At 39.0% G+C, this 15,130-nt stretch overlaps 1 protein-coding gene across 1 annotated transcript; it reads right to left on the bottom strand.

Annotated features, from left to right (window-relative positions):
* Positions 1-1,552: 1,552 nt before the first annotated feature.
* On the bottom strand, positions 1,553-15,130 carry LOC105937656 (phytanoyl-CoA hydroxylase-interacting protein-like). Its single transcript, XM_012879094.3, is given in 7 exon segments — positions 1,553-2,486; positions 6,874-7,054; positions 7,129-7,246; positions 7,455-7,629; positions 7,764-7,960; positions 14,943-15,042; positions 15,044-15,130. Coding segments are annotated over 7 exon segments (1,233 nt in total). The 3' UTR covers positions 1,553-2,111.

The following is a 15,130-nucleotide window of genomic DNA, read 5'->3' as shown; positions in this document are numbered from 1 at the left end:
GTAATAATTTTTTTCATCCAATTTGACTTTCTGCCTTTTCCCTGCATTTGGTCCTTCATCTTTCCACACCCTGATACCTGCACACATTCATGAAGCATGCAGTAGCTGGACTGGCCTGCCTGCCTTGTCTGAGAGAGTGTTGGAAAACCTGGATTCTTGGACAACTTTAGATGTGTTTGCAGGAAGAATGAGACAAAACGAATGAAACCTTTTAGTCTTTGAAACGTCTTAAACTACTAAATCTGACAAAAAAGTTTTTTTAAACTTTCTTTGGCTTTGTCGTGTGCTGGATGTATGATAATCATCCAGCACATGACATAATCTCATTCGTGGTTAGTTTTCTAGGTTTTGTTGTGTTCTTTGTACATTTAGAGTTATCTTTGTTCCTCTCCATTCACATGATTTAGTGTCCCTCCATTTGATTCCCCATTTTCCTTCTACCACAACAGGTCCACATTTCCTCTAATTGGCTCATCTGGTTTCTTTGTCATCTACCCCCTCTACCTCAGTATTTTAGCTTGTGATCCATCACTGTTCACTGCTGGATTCTTCTGCGACCCTGTTGAATTGCCTCATACACTGTTCCTCAGTTTCTTAGCCCAAGCTGTGTGTCCTAGTCTCTTTGTTCCACACCATCTGTAGGTGTTTCTTTTCTCATTAAAGAATTCTGCACTTTGGTCCTTTTTATTTAACCAACACCCATGACCTTTACCTTCTCACAGGTACGTCAAACAAGCTCTTCGCAGTCTCGCTTACTCATAGTTATTACTTTTTATTATTTATCCTAACACTGTAAGAAGGTTTTAGGCCATTTTATGTTTCTGCCGTTGAAGAAAAATTAGATACAATGTAAATTTTCTCTTCAGTTTTGGGTCACCTGATAAAGCTCTTGAGGTTCCTGTCAGCGACAGAGTGAAATTATTGATGCAAAGATACAGAAAATAAGGAACCTCAGCATCTGATTAACATAGGTCACTCTTTATTTCATTCTTCAGGTTTCTGACTAGATTTACTTTCAATATATTTGATAAAGATGCTAAAAGGTCTAGGTATTTTTATTATTTATTTATTTTTTATTAATTTTTTACATAAACCATTGTCAATGACAGCAGGCTTGTAGGTAACATTTCTCTTTATTGATTCTCAAGATAGAACATTCACAGCAGATAGACATAAAACACACCCCATAATTCTCAATGGACTCTAAGAGACTGAATCTGACATAATCTACCCCAAAAATCCTCTGCTGGTACCATTTTAATGGATTTATTTATAGCTGTTATTTCAATTTCACAACCTTCCTGACCCAGATGTCTTTTTGCATAAGATCTCATCTGAAAGAGAAGGCATAGTTAAAACCCTCAGAGAAGGTCCAACACTGTAGTAAATGGTTGCTTAAAGTACATCCTGATCCAAGTGTACCAGTGGCAGTCCTAGACCTGATTTACCAGGGGAGCCAAGGTGGGCCAGTGTTTTTTCATAGGAGCACAGAACAAAATAATGAAACAATAAAACGGCAAAACGTAATGGTTTAATAATATTAAGTGAGCCACTTGTGGTTCTGGAACTGCAGGTTTCAGACCCCTGATCTAGCAGGTGAAAACTGTGATCCCAGCTGAAGGTAAACATGAAACACCTTAATTTTTAAGTCCTTCTTAGAGTTAAACTGTATAGGTAAAAAAATACATTTGGTCAAAGTGACCAATCAGTTAAGGTTTCTTTACCATTGCATATAAGCGTGAGAAGTGTATTTCATGTTATGTCTTTAGTACGGGGACCATAACAGGGGCCAGAGGGTTTAGATGCACATTTTATTAAAGTTGGAGGCCATCTCTTTCCATGGGTACAATGAAACCAGAAAAAAAAAACTGAGGAAATAAGCAGTGGTTTCTATGTTTTATTTATCCATCTAGACCTGTCTTTATCTATATGCAACCACATGAGGCCGCTGTCTCACTGCAGGGCATGTTCAGCTGAGGCAAAAACAATCCATGAGTTAGATTTCTGAGAGGACTATTTCAGTCAGGCACAACCGGTGGTGTTAAAGTTAGTTTGTAGCTCCTTTGTTTGCTACCATGCAGATAAGCTGGCCACCCTGCCTGAAGAAACTGTTAGCGTCCCACACTGATGTTGCAGATCTTGCAGCTGGGGTCTTTCTTGGCATTGAGGGTAGACAGGCTCATTAGCTGATGCCCGCTGATTTGTGACACCATCCCCAGGGATAGCTCCACCGACTCTGTGTAGATCACCTCCAGGATGACGTCTTGGGCATGACGGAAGGACAGTGAGCCATCCTCCTCCTCAATGCAGCTCAGGAAGCTGTTGTTGAATCTATCCAAGGCTGGCAGCTTACCTTTACAAAAGATGTCTCCCTTGGAGCCGTTGGGGGCCAGGACCACGATGACATAGTGGTACGAGGTGTACATGCAGTAAAAATCCCCAAAGTAGATGTTGGTGTTCTGATTGAAGAGGAGGTCTGCTTGGATCTGTGAAATACAAATGAACAAACATGATGTATGTGGTGCAAACTGCATTTCCCAACAAACTCAATGCTGAAGTGTTGACCTGTTCAACCCAAGAGTTTGAGGAATTTAACACAAAGATAGATCAATTGGTCTTGCTTAGGGTTAACTGTCACGGTCTCAATCATTCTGCCAGTTATGGTAAGCAACTGAATGGGTATGGGTAGTGTATGGCTGCTCACCATGTCACTTTAGCTCCAAAATGGCTGTCAATGTAAATGTAACAGTGAGTTCATCTGTATGCTCAGAGCATCTTCCCAGTCTCTAATAACATGACTTATTTACATTACAGCATATATCTTCTAAGGATTTTCCCCCTTCTTGCCTAAGTTATTTCTCCACCACTCTGTGCACGCTTTAATATCAAGATTTTTTCCAAAGGTTGCTGTTTGTTTCATGGCTGGACATGAGCTTCAATAGAATCTTGTCCAATTATTTAACAAATTTAACCCAGTTTGTCCTAAACTTTTAATCAAACCACATAGCAACAGTGGTAAATTCATAAAGGTTCCATGAACAGGTAGATTAAAAACAAAGCAGACACACCAAAACATAAACTTCTTTGTAAAAAGAAAAATAGGAACAAAGGTTAGTGATCAATATACCTTTAAACTTAAGAAATTAGTTTTTAAAAACAACCAGAAAAATTACAGAAAATAAGATAAAAACCAACCGTATAAACTTATCAACTCATAACTCCTTATTTACACTACCAGGACCCCATTTACGAAAGCTGGGTTAATGGATATCTAGAGTAATTTCTGGGGTAAATTCCTGCATACCTTGGCTTTTCCATTTCAGAAAGCGCAGAAGCCTTTACCCTGAATCAAATTCTGATAACAAATGACTCCGTGGAACAACCCTGCTACCGAACAGAGTTGTTTGGTCTAACTCTAAGTTTTCCTGCTTTTCAGCTAAGATCTGCACAAAGGACATGCTGCAAAAGGCGCGTCCTTTCCTGGAGGAGCCTGTATGCTGGAGCACAAATACTCCACAGAAACCCTGTCAGGAGAGGCTGATCAGACCACGATTAAATGTCTGATCAATTCTGGATTACTATATTTTTAAGCATTACTGTTTTTCACCGCTGTAATTGATTTATGTAAATATTCTTAGCCTGCACATCACTTTTCTAACACAATCAGGGGCTGCTCTCACTTCTGAACAATTTCTTTGTTCCACAGTCAGACACCCCCAAGATTAATGAAATAACTACACAAAATGTATTTTGTGTCAAATTTTGAGACATCCAACTCTAATTTCCCATTCATGTATTTGTGCTTTCATTTATATATTTTTCCTCCAACACCGTTAGGGCTACAGCACATTCTTCACTTAAATAATGTTACCTTTACTTTAACTTGCAGTTATTATAAAAGGTAGATTGGCACAAACTATACACCTACAAGAAAAAGTTATTTTTAGAAGGATCGGTGTATCTAAATTCTGGTATAAATAAATACAAATAAATAAATAAATAGAATTCAATATTTCAATAACTCAGGCCATCCCATCATTAATTGCAAATGTTGATTATAGCCAAGTAATGCTTCAGTTGAGTAAGTTTAAACATGAAAACTTACAATTTAACATGGCCTGATTAAACTGTATTTTAACTCTTCATCTTGATTTGCAGTGCACGGGGGAGAGGGTGGGTTGAACTTTTTATGCCTATAAGGTTGCACCCCAATCCCCTACCCCTAATTAGTGTACCATTTTTTTGTACATCCGGGAGCACCCAAAGGCCATTTTTGAAAAAAATCCTTGGGGGCCAACCAAATGTCGCAGCGTCATGGGGGTGGGCTACCCTGAAAGACCCATCCCTCGTCACCCATATGCCCATGGTCCCAGATTTTTAAAGCCCACCAGGACCCCGGCACAGCCCCCCAAAAAAGTCATACTTCACAAAAAACACAAATAAATCGGCCCTTATGGCTAAAAACTTAAGTTAGGGGTTGTAGTAACACTATTTCACCACCAGATGGCATTATACACAGTTGGCGGCATTTTATATGGACAAATAGGCATTATTTAACATTATGTACAATCGGCAGCATTTTATATGGGACAATAGGCAGTATTTTACATTATGTATAGTCCGCAGCATTTATAATGGGACAATAGCCGGCATTATGGTTAAGCGACAGTTTGAGGGACAGTTAACAGCATTTAACATATATAAGGAGCATTAAACATTGTCTACCACCTAAAGGAGTGGGGTTCGAAACCAACCTTGGCTAATAGTTTTTTAATTTTTCCAATTGTCAATGACATCACTGATGACGTAGGACTAATTACCTGTTTTGAAACCGAAAATGCAGAGTATGACAGAGTGAGATAGAACTACTCAGAACAGAATCTTTCTACTCAGGGTAGAAATATGACATTAACAAACTGCATCTCTTCCTTATAACATAATTAACATTAGAACATCTGTGGTCTGAATGGGGTTTAATAGCTTTAGTGCTAATAAAGAATAAGTGTTAACTTAGATGTTTTTTTCGCAGTATTGCAGTGCCAACATTGGTGGATAAGTAGGTTGGTTTGGTGGTGAAGGAGGGCAAAAATAATGCAAATAATTTGTCTCAATGCCTGAAGAAGAAAAAAACATCATGCTTTTGTTACACATTACAGGGCAACAATGAACTTGAAAATAAATCCATCCGCAGTCACTTGCCTAATGCTGGACTTTAAAAACTGGTTGGTCCTAAATTCCTTAAAATGGTTTTTGCCCTCCGGTATTAGCCTTGTCAAATTATTATTTTGTAAATAAATTAAAGACTTTTCTTTCGCTGACACCATTCTGTCCTGTCTTTTCATTGTTGTTGTCTGACGCTACTATTTGCATTTGTATGTTTGATTGACATTCGTGCCTGCACATCCAAGGTGCCATCGGTGTGACTTTAATTAACAGTTATCAGGAAAATAATCTTACTGGAAGAAAGTATGACAAAAAAAGCATAGATAAGGCATGGGTGCAGAGAGCTGTGGCTCTGAGGAGAATCTTTAATTAACCAATTACAGACCAGCATGAAATCTCATGCAAGCCAAAGGTTCCGGGACATAGACATATTTAATAAATTAGAATATAGGTTCCAATGAGGCTAATTTGTCAGATTAAAAATATCTTTAGAAAATAACAGTTTAGGAAGTAAACATACTTATCATTAAACTCACATTTCTGTATTAAAATACATTTTTGTATTTCTTTTGATATAATTTTAAATGTTCTGCTCACATAATATGTAAGCAACAAAAATCATCGTTATTGACAAATATAAGGGCTTTACAGCATCAATATGTGAGTAATCAATCTATTTATCTATTTGTTTACCTTAGTTAATTGGCTTACTGAAAAAAACTGACTTTTTGATAATATTCTAATGTATTGAATACGGCTGTACATAGACATTTATCTGGAATTTAGACTTAAACATAAAAATAACCTCAAATTAATCCAAAATAGAATGAGAATACTGGAAAATCAAAAGTAATACAAATTTTATGAGAGAACGAGCACACATTTTCATGTTCTCTTTTCGAGGTAGGATTTAACTATATGATTGCAAACTCGAACCCTCATTGACAGTGCATCAATCCAGCCAGACATATCATTAAGTATTCTTGAACATTGAAATTGTACAACTTGGAACCACAGGAGGTGAATACATGAGCAGAGTTAGCTTGTGCGAGAATCTTTGATGCTCACTTAATGCAGGGGTTCTCAAACGTTTCGAGGCCACAGACCCCTTTAGATTCCTCATGCTGATAGTATTTTTAAACAGCCTTATGTACTGTTAAATATATTAGGAATTATGTATGTTTTTAAAATATATATAAATACACCTAGTATTAGAGATTTGGTGGAGATTAGATCCCCATTTTCGATAAAGCCAAACTCGATGTAACTGCTGTCATACTTCCTAAGTTTAGCTTGTTTGGCTTTTACCTTACTTGATGAAGTGTATGGAATTAAATATTTGTCCATTGTGTTACTCAACTCAACCCCGATGCATCCTCAGCAGTGCCTCCTCACGCCCGACATCACACATTTCATGGACCCCCAACCTATGGTTTGCGGACCCCGGGGATCCAGGGACCCCAGTTTGAGGGCTGCTGACTTAATGTACCCCATGCTCTCTGCTTTATGTGGCTATCATATTAGCTCAGAGGTATAACACCACAAGAGGAAATCCACCTTCAGTTTTCATACAGATCACACTGAGGCAGGAAAGTTTACACCGGTTAACCTATAGTTTTAGGAAGGTGTTTAGGCGCTATGGTTGAAAAAATAAGATTTGATTGTTGTGGCTCCCCAGTCTTAAAACATTATTCAGTTCGACAGATGTACCTGGAAGCGGTATGGCCCATATGGAGAGTCTTTTGGAGGTTGTCCAGTGTTAAACTCTGTGTTGCAGCTGAAGAAGATACCCTCCAGTTTACCACTGATGGGTGACCCATGGCTGCCGCTGTTGTCCTTTACTGATGGCAGCATACGGCAGCACTGAGCATCTCTGGAACGGTAATCCTGGCTGTTTCCAAAACACATTGAGATTAAAACAAATTTCATTGCCTTTAGCATCGCAGTTACACCTCCAGGACAGACCTGTTTGGTTGGAAGTACTCCTTCTGCTGGTTTCTGTAGAACACTGTGAACGGTAACATCCTGCCAGCGATAGCTTCAGCTTTCTGCAGTAGTTGCCTTAGCTGGATGGTGGAGTAATCTGCAAAAACAGATTTTTGTGTTTTACTTGCTTCTTCGCATCAACTGCAAAATGTTCTGCATTTTATTTTTTGCTTTCGATAAAATCAATCATCTTAATGTATGGATTATGGTTTGTTCATAACCCGTTGTTCATAACTTGCTGTTTACAGACCTTTTATTTTAAGAAAATGAAGAAAAGAACATGTGGCTCAGTTTGTCTGCCTGACCTGCTGTGCAGAACTCAACGATCTCGCTCCAAGCAGAAACAACATATTCTCCATCATGCTGTTTGGTGGCTGTCTGAACGGCCACGGTGTATTCAGTTCGAGGACTCAGGAACCAGTGACCTCTGACGGTCATTGGCAGAGGAACCACCCTGGCCACCAGCTTGGTCGGTACATCCTGGAAAACAGGCGGAGACAGGAGGAAAGTCGACAGTTCCCAGTTGTGTCTCAACTCATCTGTAACAGATGCCCTAGCTGCAGTGACTGACCTCATTGGTCGGACTCTATCGTCATTAGCTGAATGTCTCTCACCATGTGTTTGAACTTGTTGGAGCTCTTGTCTTCCTTCTTGTTCAGGTCGATAAAGTAATGTGTGATCCGATCCTGGCCTCTGCTGTCCATGTCCCAACTGATCTTGAAGGAATCACATGTGATGTTGCTGATCAGGATGTGTTGAGGAACCGGCAGCTCGTCCACATCCCCGATCCCACTGTCCGCAGACTCTGACTCTGAAAAAAAGTCAAAAACTGTGAAACACCAACCTGAGAAGAGCTACAAAAATATTTCTACAGTAACTCATATAAAAAAAATTTTTCACAGCAAACTTTATTTATGTTATGTTTCTGTCAACAAGCAGCAAGCCTGAAATAATCCAATCCCAGATATTGTTTTATCTCATCCATGCAGATTTTCTCTCTTTAGAGAGTCCATTATTTCATCCAACACTGAAGGCTACACTGACTTTGCAAATACCAATTAATTTAGAGTTCCAGTTGTTATTTTGTCCAATTCTTCCTGCAAGTGTGTCATAAGGTGTCCAACAGCACATGTCGCCTCCAACTTTTGGGGCAGATCAGAACTGCAGGAAGACCCTGTACCATCTTCTTACTCCTGCCTTCCAAGCATGCGTTTGGAATGTGTTTGGAATCTGGTCTAATGGTGTTTCATGCAATTTAAGGTTAACTCAAGCTAATGTAATGTAAACAGAAAGTAACCTGACAAGTCATTGCGGTTGATCATCTGCTACAGTGCCCGCTAGCTTCCTAAATTACCAATTTGAGTCTGAATTATTTCCTTGAGAAATAATTGCATTAATAAAATCAAGTGTTGTAAGGGTTATTCAATTAAAATTTCAATTAAATTTAATTTATATAGCGCCAATTCACAACACGTCATCTCAAGGCACTGTACAGAGTCAAATTCAATCAAATCATACCGATTGGTCAAAATGTTTACTATCTAAGGAAACCCAGTAGATTGCATCAAGTCTTGACAAGCAGCATTCACTCCTCATGAAAGAGCGTAGAGACACAGTAGACAGTTGTCTGCATTGTCCATTGCTTTGCAGCAATCCCTAATACTGAGCATCAATGAAGCGACAGTGGAGAGGAAAACTCCCCTTTAACAGGGTGGAAAACCTCTTGCAGAATCAGGCTCAATGTGAATGGTCATCGGCCTTGACCGACTTATTTCAGTAGCAGAAAGGGGACACACACATTTCCCCTATCTGTCTCTAAAGACATGCTGTTGGCGGAAGAGTATACACAAACAAAGATGACGTAGATTATTCTATTTGCGGTTTTCTTTTGAAATGGAGGACTATCCATACTTATTACCCATGTGAAAGGGAATAGAAAGTAACCAAGAAAAGAAAAAGTGGTAATAACCAGTAGGAAATGAGAGCTTATATCGGTGCAGCTATTATTACCAGGTAGAGATAATAGGGCATTCCTCAAATTACATCAAATTACTAAATTTAGACGCATGTATCGCTGCCATGTTGTGGTTGTAAAAGCAGAGCAGTAATGCTTGAATAATCTCCTTGTATGAGTCAAATAGTGAACAAATCTGTCCTGAATGTCACCTCAGCCGACAATAATATGGTAATGACAAAACATAGCTGCGTTGGTGCTGGAGTGATTAGGGTTAGGGTGATCGTGATCATATGAAGGGAGTTTTTTCCCCATTGATCTTCCAAAACCCTGGAGGATTGCAGCTGTCTGGTTCATGCTTTCTGTTACAGACTCTATACTCGTGTTTATGGTCGCTTATTTTAGACACCAAATAAGCAACTGCACGTTCAGAAACAAGCCTGAAAAAATGCGACTCACGGAATTTACAAGCGACTTAAGAAAAAAATGCAAGTGGGCTTGACAACAGTGCCAAAAACCATTCCACACGATGACTGTAGGCTATTAGCTATTAGCAGTAGCTAATACATGGAGGTGATGTCTACATTATAACACTTATTATACCCGGAGGCTTCGTTGTAGCTATTACAGTGAGGTAATTTGCAATTCATTTAGCACACCACTAAATAGTGTGGCAGTGTGTAAATGTTATACAATGGGTCTTTAAGCTAATTTAACCTCATTACATGTTCTTTAAGATGAAATCTGGTTCTCATACTTGGATCTGCAGTGAACCAAGATTGACTGAATCATTCTGATGATGGTTTTCTGCTATTTTATTTAGTTCTTTTGTTATTTTGTATGTACATAGTTCATTGGTTTCCTTTATCTTTATTTTGCTTTGCAGTTTAGTTAAGTTTCTCTAGCCTAATAGAGAGGATTTGTTGATTGAAATATAGAAAGAACAGCATTCTATAGTGATGTTCTCTGGATATTAATTTGTTTCTGTTAATACATTCTTATACTTGAAGAGAAGTTGTTATGCCTTTATACGTGTGCAGAGTTTACTGAGGGTGAAATACTCATGAATGGAACCGAACAGAGAAAAACTAAAAAACACGAGGGAAACAAAAGCAGTGAGCTTGAATAGCTAGAATAACAAAGTATAGGAACATAACAATAAATTGGGAAGTTGAAAGAATGGTCTAACAATGAAAACTCCAAGCAATGATGGCGTGAGAACTAAAGAGGGCTAGGCCTAAAAAGCACTAAACAGTATGGAAAGAAGTCCAAAAAGGAAAACAGAAAAATTCAAGATCTCTAAATCATGATGGCTCTCACCTATTTGAGATAACCATTTTCTAATCACTTTTTATCCATTGATCTTTTATATGGCAGTTAAAGGTCAATCAGTTCTCAGCTCAGAGAAATACAGAGAATTTGACTCCTTCTGGTCCTCTTGTAAATGAACTACATAAAAATATTAAAAGTAATATTTTAGTGTCATTTGTAACTCTAGATTGTCCATGTTCCGTATTTTATGCAATGTGATGCAACCTAGAAAAAAAAATGGATGAAATTTAACAAATGTATATTTGCAAATATACATAAAAATATATTTGTAACTGACATTTTACATACTTTGCATTTTTCTGCTTTCAGTGTGTATTTAAAACCAAATGGTAAACGATCAAGTCAGTTCACTTTATGTCTATATAGCAACAACTCATAACAAATGCGATCTCAATGCGTTCTACATGACAATCTGGTCTCATTCATATAAAAATAAAAATGGTCAAATCAGTCCAGTAATCGCGATACATTCCAGTCATGTATATAGTCAGTTGAAAGCTTCCACATTGGATCACCTCTGTAAGTAAAGAAAAAAAGTTCTTGTTTCTACATGTCTTCTCATAAGTCTTTATATTAATGATGATGTTTTTGATCCAAAAAGTTGATGAGGCTGGAAGTTGATGTGTGCAGCAGATAAAAGCATATAGACAAAGAAAGGAATCAGTCCAGTGCTCCCATCCTCTTTGACAGTCGAAGCGTTTCATGATGTAAGAGGATTATTTCAGAGTTACAGCGAGGGATTAATCTATTAAAGGTTGGATACTTTGGCCCTGATCAGATTCCAGCTCAGATGGAGTCAACAAAACAGCATCAAACAACAGAACTGTGTCATATTCTTTGTCATTGCTTTATCTCATCATTTAAAATCTATAGACTCTTACATGGAATAAAATAAACCTGCAGAGGTTGAAAGCATAGGTTTATGTCTACATTTTGTGCTCTAAATGCTTATCCCTTTCCTTCTCTCCTTCTATATTCATTTGTTTTTCAACTGCTCATCCCTCCTTTTCTGCCTGTGTTCATGGACAAAAGGCTTCAGTTCACAGAGACACTGAGAGCTTGAAGGCTGAACAAGAAGCCTGTTGAGGAGACGAGGACAGCTCAGAGTGCAGCAACAACAGGCGACTCCAAACTTTTCAGGCCAGGGGCCACATTCAGAGAGCTCACTGAGGGGAAAACTAAAAACAGGTTGGAGCAGAGGTACAGGACAGTATTGACAAATGAAAGTGGCTCCTGCATTTTAAAAAAAAAACATTGTTTTTATCTGAACCAAAACTACAGTGAGTCCAGACTCTCTACAATTTGATGGAGTCAGGTTTGTGTTTCTACTGCAGGCGTCTAACCTTAAAAAAAAATCAGCTTCATCCATTTTTTTTCATCTCTGGAAAACCGAAAAACCCAGAGGCAAGTCTCAGAATATTTAGTGTCTTTGCCATCAGTACTTTTTCGGTTCAGGAAAATGCTTGTGTTAGTTCGGGTATGATGGATGAACAAGAGACAAGTGGCACATAAAAAGAAAATTGTATTTTGATCTTCAGCAGACTGAATATCAGGTGATTTTAAACTTAACTCAGATTAACAAACACCTAGAGGACAAAAGCAAACTTTTTCTGTGATGCCCCTCCTCTTTATCCCTCCATCCTGTCTGTGAATGGAGGGGGTGACACGTCCATTCATCCCCGCTGGGAAGGTAATTATCCACAGAGATGGAGATCAACAGGCTGAGCTGCCAAAATTCCCAACAGAAGGAGACAGAGAAGCCGGGAGATGTTTTTCACTTAAAATCTCTGAACCATTCCCACCTGCCTAACTTGTTTGAGTTTGAACCATTTATTTAAGACAAAACTCAGTCCAATGTCATACAACAGATATCCATCCAACCATTACTGGGAGAGAGGATTCTTTAAAAGGTCACAACATGATGTGGATTTGGGCTAATTCACTATTGCTGTTCTTAACCCCAGTTTTATCGTCTGATTGAGCTGTATGAGTCAGAATCCAGTCATACTGGTTTCAGATTTCCCAACCCACCTGTTTCCCCTCTGTTGCTGTTTGTTTCTATGCATTTTGGCTCCATGTTGCACTGATTTCCCTCATCCTTTACTGTAACACAAAGTTTTATTTCCTGCGGTTTCTCTTGAAGCAGTTAGCTCAGATGTTTGTGGCACAAATTTGCATCTGGAATCCAAACTCAAAGCGATTAGACCTTCATGTCCTGCTGATAGATCTGGATTGTGTCTCTTTTTGTTTCGAATTTCAATTTGTGAGCAGCACTATGGAAACCATCAGCACCTGGTTTAGTTTGGGAGGAGAGCAGAGTAACTGTCGTCACACTTCAAGAGCGCAGGAAAAGTTACAGACTTTAAAGATTCAAAAGATTCAACAGACCCTGAACTGTTTCAGCTTTTACTGATGTGTTTCTTCCTCATTCCAGAGCTGTGCTGGTGATCTGTTTTACCAGAAGAAAGTTTTGGGTTTTACATCAGAATTACCGAGCGCTGGGTGATCAACAGGTAAAAAGTTTAGGAACATTGTTAAGATTATGAAATTACAAAGACTGTACTGCAAAGGTGCTTACCATGGAAATTACAGATAAACAGACTCTGGAGGCCAGAGCCTGACATAAATGGATTGGACAAAATGGCTGTTTATGGGAGAATGTGTCAGCAAGGACACGTCTGCATTACAGCATGATCTTCTCCACCAATGTGATGAACAGAACACTGATATATTGTTACACGCCCCTGAAGGGGTGGACAAATGCTTCCTATTTAATGTCTGTGTGAAAGAACAAATGGGGTTCTCAGGTACCGGTTGCGTTGTCTTGTGTATGAGAACCCAGAACTGAACCTGTAAACATTTCTCTGCCTTTTAGATTAAATACGGTAAGATATAGTTACGGTTTGAAGAGTCTTTTTATTACTACAGAAGTCTACAATTGAAACACCACATTATCAGATAAAAGAACCAGGGGAGACCGTGAACAGTCATGGATATTTAACAACATTCTGTAAATACCACCAGTATTCTGGAAGACCCCAGTCTGGTTTGTTTGCAAAAGCATGCATCAGTGAAAAACAATTAGTTGAAATTATACTGTAGTTACATTAAGCAACTAGTGGGAATTAATTTCTCTTTAAAACACTTAGATCCAATCAAAAATATAAAAAAATTAACCAATCTAATTTTCCTGTTATATTAGCTGCTCAGTCAGCTCATCTTTCCATAGTTGTGGGGCCTGACAAACGGGGAGCGACGTTGCTCCCTCTCCATTCATTTCCTGTGGTACTTGTGCGATGAGGCGACAATCGCTTGCCTTCCTCCAGCCAACAGACCCGCAAAATTTGTGCGTGTGCTAAATTGCAAGGTCATACACGTGCACACGCAGACTTGCGACGCCACACAAGAAAGTTGAATGATATTCAACTTTTGTCGCCATCGCTTGGGACTACAGCCATTTATCTGAATCAGCCGCGAGGTGCGGTTAAAATGATATTTCCCGTGCTGTTTCCTTTTCTGTAATATAGGATGAACCCAGTTGGATTTTTCTTTTGTAGAGTAGATATAAAAGCAAGATTTCAGCCAATTCCAGTAAAATCTAGTGACTCTTCACCCTTGTTGGTAATGGACTGCTTTGAAAATAACAAAACCCCTCCAATTTCATAACCAATAAAATTTCAGGGAAAAAAGCGCATCCCGTGTGTTGGGTCTTTAACCACGGTGGCAACGAAAGCCATTACTCTCTGTTGTTGGTCGATCTCCGTGTGTCGAGCCCATTATGGCTTATACATGTAGTGTTTTCACAACCGCATTAATGTTCTCATTAGCCCCTTTTAGCGGCCTTAGGCAAGTATTTGGCTATTTGCCCATTCCATCTATTTGTTCTTGTTAACAAAACACACACGCATGCAAAAAAATTAAATAAATCCAATGCACTGCATGTTCAACAAGAGTCAAATCTTATTCTTTTGCCAAAACTTCACAAAACTTTGAAAAGAGGTGCGCAGTGGTGAGATACGGCCTATAAACTGAGATCATTCTGTATCCCCCGTGCTCAACACTAAACATGAATTGCAATTTATCAGCAACAGCTCTGTATCAGTGAACAGGATTCAGACCTGTGAAAGACACCATGTTGGTTTAGAGTTTTAGCTTGGAATCTTTGCAGCAGGACCAACATGATGGGTACGCTGTTGCAGGAGTCCAGATGTTTGAGGTCCAAGCAACATTCTGCAGTATCTTTGTTTTCATCAGGATTATTAATGAGGAGATAATAGATACATGCAGCTCAGTTTTGTTTAATTCTGCTGCAAAGGGTGATAAATAACTTTTAACAGCTGGTCCCTCCTATAAAATGTTTTAGAACTCACAATCCACAAACATTTATCAAGCTTTTCTTAACCTCAGAGACCTATTTTCATCCTGTAATGTTTTAGTCTGCCTGACAGGGACAATCTAAGCCACCACACGATGCTTGAATGACAAGCATGAGCAGACAGACACTGACCTGGGCGGTCGTCCAGCTGCAGACTCTTCATTTCCACATCTGGACTGTTCAGGGTTCTCTGAGACTCCGTCATGCTACCAATGCTCACAGAGATGACAGCAGAAACCTAAAGATGAGAAACAGTTGACCACTCTGACTGCAGCTGACTCTATTTCTCGCCCTCTCTCTCCCTCGGTGCTTGATGACAT

The sequence above is a fragment of the Fundulus heteroclitus genome, chromosome 10 (assembly GCF_011125445.2).
Source record: "Fundulus heteroclitus isolate FHET01 chromosome 10, MU-UCD_Fhet_4.1, whole genome shotgun sequence".
NCBI classification, from domain to species: domain Eukaryota; kingdom Metazoa; phylum Chordata; class Actinopteri; order Cyprinodontiformes; family Fundulidae; genus Fundulus; species Fundulus heteroclitus.
This window is presented reverse-complemented; position numbering and strand designations above follow the sequence as displayed.